Source organism: Melospiza melodia, chromosome 1 (assembly GCF_035770615.1).
Source record: "Melospiza melodia melodia isolate bMelMel2 chromosome 1, bMelMel2.pri, whole genome shotgun sequence".
NCBI classification, from domain to species: Eukaryota; Metazoa; Chordata; class Aves; order Passeriformes; family Passerellidae; genus Melospiza; species Melospiza melodia.
The window spans coordinates 3,097,366-3,114,579 of NC_086194.1; the positions used below are offsets into that span (position 1 = coordinate 3,097,366).

A 17,214-nucleotide genomic window follows, 5' to 3' on the forward strand; every position below is an offset into this window, starting at 1 on the left:
TAAAAGGCAGCAATTAAAACTTTTTGTTGAAAACTTTTTGTTTCATTTATACAAAAGTTGTGCAGAACATTCCACCAGCACTTGACTCTCAAAATAGGAGATTCCCTCTTCAGGCTCTTTTGGTCAGGACACAGTGAAAACAGCCATTTTGGTAAGGACAGGTATTTCAGGAAAGGAACAAACAATGCAGGAAAACATTCTGGAGACATTTCTACTCATTCAGTGCTTTATTATTATTTTAATCTTATTCAAACAGTTACATTCCTGTACCATCAGAATTGGTTGATGCCTCTACTGCAGAGCCACAAGTGAGAAGCAGTTCAGATCAGAGTCTGCATTTGAATTGTTTTAATAAGATGGAATATCATAAAACCCTCCAGTGAGGAGTTTTTAACACACTTTTCTAAACAAATATTATATCAGCTGAAATATTTTAGAACTTCAAAAATTAACAATAAAATGGGTGATCTATGCTATACCTCACACAAATGAAGGATTTTTATGGCACTGTAATACTTTTGTGGTGTTTTCTGAATTTATGAACACAAAAATGATAACATTTCAAACTTGGCAGTTTTAAAATCCCATTTTACCTTCACTGAAGTCCCCACCCTGAATCATGAAGTTTTTAACCACACGATGGAATGTGGTGCCTTTGTAGCACAGCTTCTTCCCAGTTGTTTTGCCAATTCCTTTTTCACCTGCAAGAAGGGGAAACAAAAAGAATCCACAGACTGCCACTGCACAAATCCCAAGGGTTTCCCTCCCTAGTTCTAATGGACATGGCAGCCATAATTAAAAGGTATCACAGTCCTACCTGATGCCTTTTCACCACCCAGAAGGGGATCTTTACAAGGGAACTCTGAGGTGAAAATTAAGTTGTTTCTTAAAAAATTTTCCTCTCCCCTTCAAGAAGGAGTGTGTAAATCTATTCAGGATGATTTATAAAAAAACAAGAGGTCAGGATAATGGTGGGTTAACTATTTTCTGTGGGTACAGCTACACTCCTATGCAGGTCACAGTGTCCTTTGTAAACCACTCTCACATCTGGATGTGCCAGATGATTCCCAGCAGAAAAGCCAGGAAAGCAAGTTTCAACTCAGTTTCAATGTGACCCACACTTGGAAAAGAGGGACTGAGCTACTCCAAGCTTCCACACCTTCCCCAAGCCTTGCACAGTGTCTGCACACCCCTTTACAGCAGCTGCAGATCAGGTGGGCTGGAGGTTTTTGAGTTGCTGATCCCAAAACCTCAACTTTTGTTTGTATTTCTTCCAAAATTCAGAAGAGAAGCTGCCCTGGGCTTGTTGGTGAGGTGATAATGACAGGCAGGGTGGGGTTCTGGGCAGCAGGTCCATGAGGGATTTGTGCTGCTCAAGAGACACTGACTGGAGCTTCCCAGAGTGGGGGAGCTGGCAGAATGTGCCAATTAACAGGTAAAAGTTATAATAATAATAACATTATATACTGTGGAACAGTTAAAGCCCCACATTATCCACATGTACAGGAGATGCAGTGTACTGAAACATGAATTAACAGAATGAATAACAGGCCAAATAACCCAAAGTTCAGTTTCACACCATCACTGGTTCTGGAATAGGTATTTGACATTTCACCAAACATTCTGCACCCTCAGAAATGCAACACTCCCCTGCTGCCATCTCTTACTGTGCCACCCCAATCATCCCAAATTTGCCATTCCAAGCCCAGCACTGCCAGGATAAGGGCACTTTGTGGCACAAAACCCACTCAGGGCACTGCTGTTTATCATCCCTCGCTCATGGAATATTTATTTATTAGTTATTTACCTGCCTCTCCACACCCATAATCCCAATCCACACCTCCTCCCACCCTATTTTTGATTTCCACATGAGTTATGCAAGCAAAGCTGTTTCTGACAGGGATGGACACACTCCTCCCCTCTTTGTGCAGCACTGAAAACCTTCCTCAAACACCACCATGGAATATCTGCCTGCATGTTTGGCCATGCCTCAGGATGTCCCTCAGGGCCATGGAAAATGCCCTCAGAGATGGGATCCTGCAGGGCACTGAGCTGGAACAGTCACAGAACATCACCAGGGCTGCCTCTGCTGCACACCCACAAGTGAGAAGCAGCTCAGAATGGAGTTTGCACTTGAATTGTTTTAATAAGATGGAATCTCATAAAACCCTCCAGTGAGAAGTTTTTACACACTTTTCTAAACAAATATTACATCAGTAGAAACACTTTAGAACTTCAAAAACTAACAATGAAATGGGTGATCTATGCTACACTTCACACAAATGAAGGATTTTTATGGCACTGTGTAGCCATGATATTTTCTGAAAAATCCTTTCCTTAGGATTTTTCCTCCTGAGAAGCTGAGAGGCCTCAGGAACAAAATGTAAACATTGATTATCTGCTGCTGTGGAATGCAACAGGTGCATCTGGGATTGGGCTCATGTGGTTGTTTCTAATTAATGGCCAATCACAGTCAGCTAGCTTGGACAGAGAGCTGAGCCACAAACCTTTGTTATCATTCTTTTTCTATTCTTAGCCAGCCTTCTGATGAAATCCTTTCTTCTATTCTTTTAATACAGTTTTAGTGTAATATGTATCATAAAATAATAAATCAGCCTTGTGAAACATGGAGTCAGATCCTCGTCTCTTCCCTCATCCAAGAACCCCTGTGAACACGGTCACACACACTGTAATACTCTCATGGTATTTTCTGAATTATATATTATGAACACATAAATAACATTTCTGTTCCTTTTAAAACTGAAAATTAAAGCTCTTAAACAGAGCTGGAGGTGAGCTGGGAGCTTTGGCAGTGGCCAGAATCCCAATCCCTCTTACCCCCATTTAGAGCAGTGCCAGTGCTTTCCCTTCCCAGCCAGGTAAAAGCCACAGCAGTTGTTCCCCTGGCAGGGGCTGAGCACCTGCTGAGCTCAGACACCCTCACACAGCCCCAACACTGCTCTGAGCTCAGACACCCTCACACACCCTCACACACCCCCAACACTCTGCTCTGAGCTCAGACACTCTCACACACCCTCACACACCCCCAACACTCTGCTCTGAGCTCAGACACCCTCACACACCCCCAACACTCTGCTCTGAGCTCACACACCCCCAACACTGCTCTGAGCTCAGACACCCTCACACACCCCCACCCAACATTCTGCTCTGAGCTCAGACACCCTCACACACCCTCACACACCCCCAACACTCTGCTCTGAGTTCAGACACCCTCACACACCCCCAACACTCTGCTCTGAGCTCAGACACCCTCACACACCCCCAACACTCTGCTCTGAGCTCAGACACCCTCACACACCCTCACACACCCCCAACACTCTGCTCTGAGCTCACACACCCTCACACACCCTCACACAGCCCCAACACTCTGCTCTGAGCTCAGACACCCTCACACACCCTCACACACCCCCAACACTCTGCTCTGAGCTCAGCTCCTCTTCTGCTCCAGGCCAAACACCAGCCTTGCTCTTTCTGCTCCAGACATGCATGAATTTTGGCAGGAGAAGAAGAATCCTTGTCTTTGAGCCCATCCTGCCTAAGCAGCTCTTTCCATGGCCTTCAAAGCCCTTGGCAGTGGGATGGCAGAGGGGAACTGGCTGCCCTGGCAGCACCTGGAGTGGCAGCTCAGTGTGAATTGGGTGCCAAGTGGTGCCACTTTGAGATCAGAAGGGAATCAGCTCCTGACAAACACCACAGCACGTGGGCCCAGCCTTGTTCCATAGGTGGGCACATCTGCAAGGCCAGCTGCTGGAATTGAAAAAGGACATTTCCAAATCTGCTTCTGACAGCAATGCCAGGCTCACTCTGTCCTCCTCCACCTGCCAAAAACAGCCTGGCTTGATGATGGCTTTGTGCAGATTCTGTGGTCCAGAATGGGAGAGCATCCCCTGTCCACTGTAATTCACCTCCTCAGGTGGGCACAGGCCTTGCAGATGGCTGGGGTTTGTACTTGGATAAACAAATCATTATTAACAATAAAATCCACTATCAATTAAAATTCCACTATCAATTAAAAATCCACTATCAATTAAAAACCCATCAATTAAAAAAAACCCATTAATAAAAAAAACCCCATCCATTAAAAAAACCCATCAATTAAAAAAACACCTATCAATAAAAAAACCCCTATCAATTAAAAACCTCCTGTCAATAAAAAAACCCCTATCAATAACAGCCCCCCTCAATAAAACCCCCATCAATTAAAAAAAACCCTTATCAATAAAAAAAACCCTTATCAATAAAAAGCCCCCATCAATTAAAAACCCCCCATAAATTAAAAACCCCCATCCATAAAAAACCCCCATCCATAAAATCCCCTATCAATAAAAAACCCCCTTATCAATAAAAAACCCCCTTATCAATAAAAAACACCCTTATCAATAAAAAACCCCCATCAATTAAAAAATCCCCATCCATAAAAAACCCCCCATCCATAAAAAACCCCATCAATAAAAAACCCCATCAATAAAAACCCCCTTATCAATAAAAACCCCCCATCAATAAAAAAACCCCATCAATAAAAAAATCCCATCAATAAAAACCCCCTATCAATTAAAAACCCCCATCAATTAAAAACACTACTTATTATTAATTTAAAACTTATTCAAAGAATTACATTCCTGCACCCACAGAACATCACCAGTGTTGCCTCTACTGCAGACCCAGAAGTGAAAAGCAAACGTATGCTCCCAAATGTATGAAATCTTTAAAAAATACATAATTAATAAAGAAAAATTGGTATTTCTGCAGGTTGTAGTAATAATAATAATAAAATAATAATATTTTATAAAATAATAATAAATAATAATAATAAAATAATAATAATAAAAATAAAATAATAATAAAAATAATCCATAGAAGCCTCACTGTTGGGCAGAAGATGAAAGAAGACATTCATAACTGCCAATAAAATCACTATCAATATAATTATTAACATTAAAAATGTTATTTATTAACAATAAAAATCTGAAATATCAGCTACATACCCGAGCACAAGCAGAGAAAGTTCTTACAAGTCTTTGGACAAATGTCTGAGAAGAGCTGAAACATAATTCGACCAACTAGAAAATAATTAAAAAAATAATTAGTTATAGAACTGTGTGGAATAAGAAAATCTGCATGTAAATCAATCTGTATGTTCTAAAATTGTAATTTTCTGAGAAAAGGTTACTTTATCAAGCAGAATAAGAAATATCTGAGGTATGCATATATTAGAATACACAGCAAGAAAGAAGAATAACAGAATAATAAAAAATAGATAATAAGTACTTAAATTCCATCCAATTTCTCAGAAGACCTGGAGGTTCCATTGTGATTTGAACCTGGAAAGCCAAGCTGATTTACTAAAATACTTGAATCATGTCAGATCTTTTCCATTTTGCAAATGATTTCCCACAAACACAGGTCCTCAGGGAGCTGCAGCAATTCCCTCCCCAATTACTGTGTTTCTCCAAATCCATTAATGATCACACTTGCACTCTTCTCCCTGTGATCATTACCACAAACTCCAACTGCCTGAGCTCCACTGGTGCTGAGGATTTCAGCTGCACTGCCACTCCTGGCCTAAAATCCTTCCCTTCAAAAAAACCCAGCTGGATCAAACAGAGATGAAAGGCAGGCAGGAATAATGCTCCACTTGCCAGATATTGTCAGCTAAATATTTTCTCTTTGCTGCTGGTGGTAGTTGTGTTATGGACCTTCCAAATCTATTAAAATACTGCTGAAAAGTGGTTGGATATAAAGAAAACTGTTTTTAAAATTGATTTACATTTTCTATTTTATTTTCCAAGATAGCGGGATGTGAAGTACTAAAAAAATTCATGACAAACTGCTCCCAAATGTATGAAATCTTTAAAAAATACATAATTAATAAAGGAAAAATTGGTATGGAAAAATAATCCATAGCAGCCTCAGTGTTGGGCAGAATTACAAGGAGACCAGCAATCATCTGGCAATGAGCACTACACTCTAGTGGTGCACACTGGTAAGACTTCATTTTAAAAAGTAACAACTCCAGGAATAAATTCTCTTTCCTTAAAAAAAAAAAAAGTTCAAATGTATTTCATTCAATACTTAAAAAAAAAATAAAATTGAGAGGATTCTAAGAAACTGTATTCAATTTTAAGGCTCTGTCCAAATATATGCAATTATAAGATGGTGAATTGTTGGTTCAGAAAGGAAGAAATAAAATAACAGCATCAGTACTTGATAATCTTAGATAAAAATTCAAGATGCCTTGAGCTGTTGAAAGGTCTGAATCTCATTAGGTGCAGCAAGAATGTTCTCTGAGCATTCATCACCACAGCAGGAAAATGAAAAGGAAACTGAAATGAAAATGAAAATGAAAAGGGAAGGGAGGGTGTCCAAAGAATGAAGAAATAGAGAATATTCAAAGACCCCCCATCAAACAGCACTTCTGTAAGCAGCACTGGGACACAAGGGCTGTTTGCAGGTGAAGAGAGCACTGGGCTGTGAGGGTTGAGCACTCCTACAAGGAACACACCAGCCAGCCCAGCTCAGCTGAACAGTTCCCAGTTTCCATCCTGGCCCAGGAATTCAGGAGAACACAAATCCCACTCCCACTGCTCTGTGCACAAAGTGAGCAGTGACCGAGTCACGGAGCTGCAGAGCCACCTGAGCCTGGAGAGAGTCGTGGGAGAGACCCCAAAATGGTTTGGGGTGGGAAGGACCTGGAAATTCATCCAGTCCCAGCTCTGCTGCCATGGCAGGGACACTTCCACTGTCCCAGACTGCTCCAGGGACACCTCCACTGTCCCAGCTCCCTCCAGGGACACTCCCACTGTCCCAGACTGCTCCAGGGACACCTCCACTGTCCCAGCTCCCTCCAGGGACACTTCCACTGTCCCAGCTGCTCCAGGGACACCTCCACTGTCCCAGGCTGCTCCAGGGACACCTCCACTGTCCCAGCTCCCTCCAGGGACACTTCCACTGTCCCAGCTCCCTCCAGGGACACTCCCACTGTCCCAGCTCCCTCCAGGGACACCTCCACTGTCCCAGCTCCTCCAGGGACACTTCCACTGTCCCAGCTCCTCCAGGGACACCTCCACTGTCCCAGGCTCCTCCAGGGACACTTCCACTGTCCCAGCTGCTCCAGGGACACTCCCACTGTCCCAGTTTGCTCCCAGCCCTGTCCAACCTGGCCTTGGACACTCCTAGGGATCCAGGGGCAGTCACAGCTTCTCTGGGCACCCTGTGCCAGGGCTCAGCACCCTCACAGGGAGGAATTTCTACCTAATATCTCATGTAAACCCATCCTCCTTCAGCTGAACACCTTGTCCCACTGCTCCATCCCCATGTGAGTCCCCCTCCAGCTCTCCTGGAGCCCCTCCAGCTCCTGGAAGGTCTCCCTGGAGCCTCCTCCTCTCCAGGCTGAACAGCCCAACTCTGTCTCTGCAGGAGGATTCCTCCTGCACTCAGTGTGAAGTCACACAGGACACTTTCCAGGGACAGAGCTGGCACTGCCCCCATTCTGCTCTCAGCCCAGTGCCAAGGAACTGAGGGCTGTCAGTCCCTGCAGCCTCCAGAAGGGACTGGTGCTCTGAGGCATAAATTGCAGAAGGATTTTGCTGCAAACCCAGCACATTTAGCACCAGCAGACACCACTCTCTGATGTTCCTGCAGATGACAAGGCAGAAGATGGAAGGAGACATTCATAACTTCCAGCAGTATTTTTCACCAGTGCTTTGTCAATAACAAATCTGCCAGGTGCTCATAAAATCACAGAATGATCTCTGCTGGAAGGGACCTTAAATCATCCAGTTCCATGTGCAGGGACACCTTGCACTAGATCAGGTTACTCCATGCCCATCCAGCCTGATCCCTTAATCCTACAAATTGTAATGCACACCCAGCCAAGATCCAAGGATGACAGATCCAGTTTAGGAGATGAGGGCTGGATAAAACCTGCAGCAGCCACAGCAAATGCTGCTCCTGAGACACAAACCTCACACTGGGAATCCATCTGCTGGGTTACTGCCTGCATTTCACTGCAACTGCATGAGCACCATTAGCACTGAGAGCTTGTGTTCTCCACTGACAAACAGGCAATGAAATGTGCCAGAGAAAGATCAAACTCATTTTCACACCTCGGGCAAAGATGCAGAAAGAACAGCTGCTAATCAAAAAAAAAATACAAGTGTGGAGAGTTTGGTTTAAGCATGGCTTAAAGAAAAAGGCTATGAAGGCATACAGTTGAGAGAAAAGTAAAAGGTAGTTGTAAAAGCAGTTTTTAAAGCAGTTCTCAGGCTTGATTCTAGAAACAATTAGGCTCTTTTAAGCATTACTTTATAAACAATAAAGTTTTCAGTCTTCTCACAACAAGTAAAACTCTCTCTGAGAAAAGACAGCTCAGTAAGAACAGATATAGAAATTTTAAGAATTTTTCATATCACAGTAAAAACGCTAGTTCTGTTTTTAATAAACAATTATAAATATTGTAAAACAAAAGGAGTGGTTAGAGTTTTCTCTGTTAGCTTATCGTGAGCTTAGATTTTGCAATATGCATGAAGTTAATTAACACTGTTATATAAAGTAGCTAATCAATCAATAAATTAGAGTTCAATACATCACCAAAATAGTTGTCTCCCTTCACTTCAATATACAAGTATGTATGATTAGCACCTACAAATCTTTCTCTTGTCTCATCTCTCATCAAAAAAAAAGAGAAAAATCTCATTTTAAACTTGGAACTGAGGTACATGCTGATATAACACAGATAAAAAAAGCCCTTGAGATGCTGTTATTTCCCCAGATTTAGACACCTCTCCTCTGAGATGATCCATTCAGTGCAGACAATTTCAGTGCTTTCTTCAGCTTCATTTCACAGAATCACAGAATTTCTAGGCTGGAAGAGACCTATAAGATCATCAAGTCCAGCCCATGTTCTAACTGTTCAACTAGATCATGGCAGCAAGTGCCACATCCAGTCTTTTTCTGAATTCTTCAAGGGATGATGACTCCACCACCTCACTGGGTAAATGATTCCAGTATCTGACCACTCTTTCTGTGAAATATTTCCTTCTTAATTCTAACTTACATCTCGCTTGACACAGCTTGAGACTGTGTCCTCTTGTTCTATCTGTTGTCGCCCGGAGAAAGAGACCGACCCCCAGCTCAGCACAGGCACCCTTCAGGAGAGACTGACCCCAGCTCAGCACAGACACCCTTCAGGAGAGACTGACCCCAGCTCACCACAGCCACCCTTCAGGAGAGGCCGACCCCCAGCTCAGCACAGCCACCCTTCAGGAGAGACTGACCCCAGCTCAGCATGGCCACCCTTCAGGAGAGACTGACCCCAGCTCAGCATGGCCACCCTTCAGGAGAGACCGACCCCAGCTCAGCACAGGCACCCTTCAGGAGAGACCGACCCCAGCTCAGCACAGCCACCCTTCAGGACAGACCGACCCCAGCTCAGCACAGCCACCCTTCAGGACAGACCGACCCCAGCTCAGCACAGACACCCTTCAGGAAGTTGTAGAGAGCGATGAGGTCGCCCCTGAGTCTCCTTTTCTCCAGGCTGAACAACCCCAGCTCCCTCAGTCGTTCCTCACACAGCTTGTGCTCCAAGCCCCTCACCAGTCTCGTTGCCCTCTTCTGGACACGCTCAAGTAACTCGATGTCCCTCCTAAAGTGAGGGGCCCAGAACCGTCGGTTTCTCGGCTGTTTTAATGACCTGGAAAGGCCCGGGGTGGCCTTGGGCAGCCCGCACTTCAAAGGACGAGAAGAGACTTCTGATCTTTTCTCGGTCTCGGTGTTTATTAATTGTTTATCTAAAAGATTTTCTCTCGGCCCGACAGAGGTCTGCACAGCAGCCAGCCATGGGCACACTGAGAGCCCCCGGGGTGGTCACCTATCTTTATACTCAAAATTACGTATACAATATTTATCATTTTTCCCCAATACCTTCTACCCTTATTGACCAGTGCACTTTTAGTAATAACCAATCCCAAAGTGCCAACATCACCACAGAAGATGGAGGCCAAGAAGAAGTAGAAGAAGAACAGGACATGCCCCAATTCCTCCATCTTACTTCTTTAGACCCCCCTGTACAGAAATCCTAAACCCTGTGTTCACACTCTAATTAACCCATCCCTTCACCATTCACCCAGTGAAATCCTTCCATCCTCATACAGGTGTCGTCTCCCGTGCAGGATCAAAGTCCAGCCACCAGACACTTCTGGCAACATTCCAGGACTCCCGAGCCCCCCAAGGGTGGTCTCGGCCACTCTGCACCTCAGTCCTGAGGTGCTGAGATCCCACACAGAACTGGATGCAATACTCCAGGTGAGGCCTCACTAGTGCCGAGTACAGGGGCAGAATGACCTCCCTGCTCCTGCTGGCCACTCCATTCCTGACACTGGCCAGGATGGCATTGGCCCTCTTGGCCACCTGGGCACACTGCTGGCTCACATTCAATCGACTGTCACCAGCACCCCCAGGTCCCTTTCCACCTGGGCACTGTCCAGCCACTCCGTCCCCAGCTTGTATCGGTGCAGGGGTTATTGTGGCCGAAGTGCAGGACTCGGCACTTGGACTTACTGAAGTTTTTGCACTTATTTCCCCATGCAAAGGTTCAGTGATGTGATCAGGGAACAAGCTCTCGGTGACTAACCACAAGATTTGCACAGTAAATTAAAATAAACAAACAAAAATCGCTACAAAGTCAGGCCAGTCAGCAAAGCTGCTCACAAACCTACCCAGAGCCCTCAGCTGGATTTAACCAAGAAATGACAGCACAGACACCCCAACTCCAGGCTAAATTAAAATCTGCTGGGATTGCACTTGCCCATTATTTATGAAACAATAATTTGATAAAAGTATTATTTGCAAGCAGGCTTTGAACTTATTTTTTAAAGAATCGGAGTAAGTGGTGAAAGAAATCTGTGCATTATTTAAGTGATGCATTTATTAAGTGATGCCTGTATAAAATCTGTTTGGAAATGTGATGAAGTGCTCTCTGCAGCTAATGAGCTGCACCAATTAGAGAAACCAGAAGGCAAAATGAGCAAGAATAATCCAATTTCAGAACTCTGTCTTCAAACTAAAAGATGATTTTTTTTCTTTTGTTTTTGAACTCCCTAACAATTTTCTAGCTGAGGAAGAGTTAGTACTTGATTCTAATTAATCAGGGTAGGAATGTCCATGCTATACTGCAATAAGGGCTCCTGCTAGCAAAGTTTATTAAAATAATCATTGATTTCAAATATTTATTGTTTCAAAGGTAAATCCTCTCATTTAGCTGCTTAACCTTTTGGAAAAAAACCCCTTTGGAGGCAAACACACATTGTTTCAAGTTATTTTCCAAGTAATGGGAAGTGGTTTGCTACATTTTATTACGTTTGAACCCACAGGTATTGAGTTCAGCTACAAACTCCCAAAACAAACCTGGTTTTTCAAAACTGCATCTACTGGATTTTATCATCTTTTCTCAATTTCTGAAGAGTGAACCAAAGCAGAGGTATTTTGGCAGCCTATCAGCAGGAATATCCTGCTGAAGGAGAAAGAAGGGATTCCAGGCAGGGAGACAATGATGCACAGCCCAAAGGCTCAGACACATTTGCATACAAGTTCCAATAACAGCTCACTAAAAGGACTCGATTTCAATTTTATTAATTTGTTTATCCCTAAATCTGTCAATGCTAAAGCATATGAATTTAAAAAAAAAAAAACTGCTTCAAAGTAGAAACGTGGCTCCAGTTTTCAAGGAAATAAAACCTTAGTGTGGAACAAGAATGGGTTTTATTTAAAATTTAAAATATGAGTTTGAAGAATGGATGCCCTGCTGCCCTGAGCAGGGATGTGCAGCCCTGGCACATGAACACTTTGCTAACACCTCCATGCCCCAGCTGCACTCTTTGCAAGGAAAAGCTCAAGGGCCCAAAGGCTCACACACATTTGCATACAAGTTCCAATAACAGCTCACTAAAAGGACTTTATTTCAATTTTATTAATTTGTTTATCCCTAAATCTGTCAATGCTAAAGCATATGAATTTAAAAAAAAAAAAACTGCTTCAAAGTAGAAATGTGGCTCCAGTTTTCAAGGAAATAAAACCTTAGTGTGGAACAAGAATGGATTTGATTTAAAATTTAAAATATGAGTTTGAAGAATGGATCATCCCTGAGCAGGGATGTGCAGCCCTGGCACATGAACACTTTGCTAACACCTCCATGCCCCAGCTGCACTCTTGGCAAGGAAAAGCTCCATAAACTTCTCTCTAAGCCCATTCTTCACAAACACCACCTGAAATTCCCTCCATCTTCCACACAAAACCAAACTTATTTCAGTCCTGCACACACCAAACAGTTGTGGGCTCAGTTCCCAGGAATATGGAAGTGAGAGGCTGCACTTGGCCTCCTGGACAAGAGACTGAGCAATTTTTCTTTTATTGACTGCTCCAACTTGTTCCAGACCTCAGGGTGAGACTTCAGGGTGTTTCATCCTGCACTGACAATTCCACATGGTTATTCTGAATAATTTTTTTATTGAATCAATTCCTTTCAAATGTCCATTTTCCACCCCTGAGAAATGTTTTCTCCATATGGGATCCCCTTGGCTCCTGCTGTCCCACACACAGTGGCTTCATGGACAGCCAAAGTTCTGGCTTCTATTTTCTGCAAATATACAAATTTTTCCCTTCTAAAGACTAAAAGTTAACATGAAGCCAGTTGAGAACAGTTTCTGTCTTTAGGAATTTAACAAAAACCCCACAAAGCATCACTGGGTCTATTACTGGAGGCACAAGAGAATGATTTTTGCAAGGTTGCTCCTTTCACATAAATTCATAGCAGCTGAAATCCCAAAATACATCAAACTTCAGGCTAAAGTGAGCAGAAAGAGAGAAGTAAGGAAAGACCAGACTGTTCTGGGAAGGGACACATCCCAGGAATGAAAGAAAATGAAGTGGAACAAATCAATGAGCCAGGGGTCAAACAGTAACAGAAGACAGGAGGAAAAAAAAAAAAAAGATAAATTATTCTATGAATAAGAATGAAACAAAGCAAAACTGAGAAATTTACCAAACTTCATGATGGATGAAACCAGTCAGGGGGTGGGAAAAAAACTTTGGATGGTCACAGGAGCTGCTGGAGCAGCAGACTGCATCTGTGACATCCTGGTGGGACATCTGTTCCAATTACCACAGTACCTGAATTCTGCAGCTCCACACAGATTTTGCCTCACCCAGTAAAGACAGAATTATTTAAACATGCATCTGCTGCCATCCCAAAATTCTTGGAATACTGTGAGCACTTCAATCCTGTGTGCACATTCAAAATCCACTGGTGGGGGGCTCAAAAGAAAGGAGCAGCACTATTTGTGCCAGCATCAAAAGAAATGCTTCTTCCTGATTTGTTTTCCATTTGCCCTTTAAAAATTATGAGCCACAACCTGCATTCATTACAAAAATGCTGAACAGGCAACTTATTTAAAAGCAGACTAAATTTAGCTCTAAAAACCACCAAGCCAACAAAGTTTGCCCCACTGTGAGAGGCAAGTACAAGCTGGCACTGAGCTTCATTCCAAGGTTCTGCAGCTGTAATGAAATAAGGACACAAAAGCTGTAACAAAGCTTCTGGAAACAGCCAGGGCAGAGCTGCACTCCTGCACTCTCCAAGGGATCTTGTGAGAGTAAAACTGAGCTGGCTTTGGATTGCTGCAGGTATCCTGGCACAGCCTGCCAGGGCACAGCCCAGGCTTGGCAGCTGCGTGGGGGGAATGGCTCTGGGCTGGCAGAGTGTGAAAAAGGAGAGTTTTGTGTTCTGCAGGCACAAGGATGCACACAGTGCTGCAAGGGGCACATCCCCTTCTCCCTGCATGCTGTGGGGATGTTGGTTCAGCTTTTCAGGGCACACAAGGAGGGGCAAGGCCTTTTGTCTTGGCTGGCAACAAAATGCAGGGCTGTTCTGCTGCCCACTCCTCCTGAAATGCAATAAGCTTTTTTATCAGCTTTTTTACTGAAGTCAAAATAAGCAAAATGCTCGTTTGGATGAACATTTGAACAAATAAAAAGTGATGCATTTCACCACTCCTCCTGAAATGCAAAAAGCCTTTTTATCAGTTTATTTACTGAAGTCAAAATAAGCAAAATGTTCGTTTGGAAATCTGCTGGCAGTGGAAAAGTTAAAATGAATCCCTCACTAGTGCCAGCAGGAGAGCACATCTCTCAGAGTTAGTGCTTGGTGTCATCTGGAAGCTCTGATTTACCACTTGACTCAGCTTTTGAAGGTCATCTTAAAGCTAAGAGAGCAACATTTAAGCTTTTTAAATATATCCTTAAATCCTGAGCCAGAGTTGCATGGTGAATTGATAAACAGGCACCAGAATAAAGCAGCATGAGCAGACAGCACACAAGTCCCAGCACTGATTTTACAAACTGGCATTTTCCCTGCAAAAACCCAAGCCATGAGTCAGGTGGAATGAACACCAGCAGGGCTCCAAGTCTGATGTGCAGCTGGGAGATTCTTGCTATTTTCAAAAGCAAATAAATGCAGGCAGACACAACGAGAGCCAAAGCCCTGGGTCTGCTCCAGGTGAGCCCAGCTCTGCAGCACCAGGAACAGCAAGGCTGCAGCTCCTCCCTGCCAGCTCCATCAGCCACCAAAGCCAAATCCATTTTCACTGGGGATGAACGGCTCAAGGCTGAGGAGGGGACGAGGCAGGAGGAGAGATCATGAAATGGGAGCAGCAACCTGTGCAGGGAGAGCAGAGAGAACAGCACGGGGAGGGAGCCTTCACATGGAGTCAGAACAAAAAAAAAAAAAAGCAAACAAACCCACACCAAACCTAAAAAGATTAACAGCAAATGAGATTGAGCAGGAATTGTCTTTGCTCTAAATCAATCCCATCAAGCTACCATGCCTAAGTGGAAACCCGCCCAACCTGAAACAGCTTTAGTTGTCTCATTCCATAGTAAATTCCACCTGAAATTAAAGCAACAGATCACATTAAAACTCCATTTACATCCTCACTTATCTCCTCACTGGAAGTGTTCAGAAACCACAGTGCCAATCAAAATAACTCAGAGAGGAGTTCCAACAGCAACAGATTTGTAGATATGCCCTATCAGGTCTCTGAAGTTAGAACAGAGCCTCTCTTCTGAAACTGTGGTGGAAATAAAACACTGAAAGGGTTTCAGTTGCATCTGAATGAGGCTGAAATTCACGTCTGAGATATAAGCTCTTAATTCAAAGGTTTTCAGAGAAACATTGAAGCAGAAAATGAAAGTGAAAGCCTAATGAAGCCGTCACATACATTCATTTTTCTAGAGACAAGTGGTAGCAAGATAAAGCACGGAGTATGTGTGAGACAACTAATATGCATTGATAAATGCTCGTTCAAAGAGATGGGTGAGAAAATCTCCACTCCCATCTTAACGGAGAGGGGGAAAACCCAAGAGGGAACCAAGCTGCTGCTCAGCATTAAAACTCACAGCCCACTGCTTCTGGGCATTACACTTGTATAGGGAAAATATGAGTTAAAAGATGGATTTATTTTAATTATTGGATTTTTTTTTAACAGTAACAGGCCAGCTGGTGAGGTGTTCTGTGCTTCTATGATTAAATGTTCGGTTCTTCCTTTACATTCAGAAGACGCATTTTGAGCAGGACAAGGAAAGATTTAGCCCAGATGACCTCCTAAGTTCCTTCCCAGTTCTAATTACTGCATCATTAAAAATACTTATAGGAGTAAATACCCAGTCTCTGCTCAGTCTGCCCTGATTTTCCACAGTTTACAGAAGTGGCATAACAAAGATGTAATAGAAAATATATAATACATCACCAGACGGCTTTTTACCTTCAGAACAGCGTCTCTCAGCCCTGCCGAACCTTTATATTCACGCGTGCAAATAAAAATCGATCTCAAGGGGCAACGAGGAGCATCCAGCACCCCAGAAAACAGCCGAAGTTATTAAAAAGTAACTCAGAAATAACGCATCAATGGCCAAAGTCGCTGCTAGCGGCTTGGGCCCATGATGCAGGCAAGCCCGTGATTTAAAAGCCCCTTTAAAAGCCTTACCTGGCTCCCTGTTGATCTCTATCTCGAAGAAGCACTGGGGCCGGTCCTGCACCCCCATGGCCGCCCCTCGGCCTCGCCACCTGGACACAAAGCACAGAAGGAGCCCCCGCAGTCCCTCCCTCCGTCCGTCCGTCCGTCCCTCCCTCCTCACCCAGGGCTTCAATTACAGCGGGGCGGCTCCGCCTCAGCCCCGACCCCGGCGGCGGGGGAAACTCGCTCTGAGGGGAAGCGGTTCCTGCCGCGAACGCGCAGCCGGGCTCGGCGCCGTCAGCGCGGCCCATCCCCTCCTCCTCCCCCTCCCAGCCGCTTCCCAGCCCGCCCCATCGCTCCCTTCTCCCGGGGTTTTACCTGGCGGCTCCGGCGCTTTGTCCCCTCACGGCGCGGCCCCCTCAACCCCCGCTGCCTCCCCGCCCCGCCGCCAGGCGGCGCCGCCGCCCCCGGCCGCCATTACCCGCCCGGCCTCAATGGCCGCGCCAGGCCACGCCCCCCGCTCGCCCTGCCCGCCGCGCTTTCCCGCCCTCTGCGTGCGGGGCCGGGGGGCGGTGCCGTGAGGGACCTCCCCCGTGCCGCGTTGGAAATGATGAATGTTTAATTAATTAATAATAATAATAGTGTGAAAAATAAATCCAGCTCTTAATTGATGCTTTGCCGGGGTGGGTGGGAAAGGGAGTGGCGCCGTGAGGGGAAGAGGGCTTCGCTCCTTGCTAGACATGGCGTGAGCGAGCTTCTCCGCTGCCGCGTTTAAAACGATGAATGTTAAAAAAAAAAAAAAAAAAAAAAAACCAAAAATCCAACTCATCCAACTCTTAACTCATGCTTTCCTCCTGTGGGAAGTGTAATTGCCTGTAAGTGAGTTTGAATCCTGGAAGTAGCGGCTCGATTCCCTCCGGTGTTTTCCCCTCTCTATACAAATGGGAATGGGAATTTGCTTGCCCACCTCTTTGAACGCGGCTCGGGGAGCACAAAGGGGCTTTACAGAATACATAACGAGAATAAATAGCATCATAAATAAGCTTTGCAGAATAAATACAGTGAATAAATAACAGAATAAATAACCTTTACAGAATAAATAACCCCCCATGGTGGGGGTATCTCACTGCCCTGACCCCTCACTCTTATGGCCGTGCTCAGGGGTCCCTCCCAGTTCTTTCACCTCTTC

General features: G+C 44.5%; 1 protein-coding gene across 8 annotated transcripts in view; it reads right to left on the minus strand.

Annotated features, from left to right (window-relative positions):
- The window catches only part of NKTR (natural killer cell triggering receptor), a 42,986-nt gene extending 26,549 nt beyond the window's left edge, over positions 1-16,437 (minus strand). For 4 of the 8 annotated variants that reach the window (XM_063172344.1, XM_063172255.1, XM_063172088.1 and 1 more), the window contains exons 1-4: positions 16,404-16,422; positions 16,056-16,135; positions 5,007-5,081; positions 594-701 (exon numbers count right to left, since the gene is read on the minus strand). In XM_063172344.1, the coding sequence (XP_063028414.1) occupies positions 594-701; positions 5,007-5,081; positions 16,056-16,113 (241 nt within the window). In that variant the 5' untranslated portion in view covers positions 16,114-16,135; positions 16,404-16,422. Of the gene's footprint in view, positions 1-593; positions 702-5,006; positions 5,082-16,055; positions 16,136-16,403 lie in introns of those variants that run through there. The other 4 variants (XM_063172169.1, XM_063172005.1, XM_063172425.1 and 1 more) reach the window with 3 other exon arrangements.
- Between the last annotated feature and the right edge of the window lie 777 nt (positions 16,438-17,214).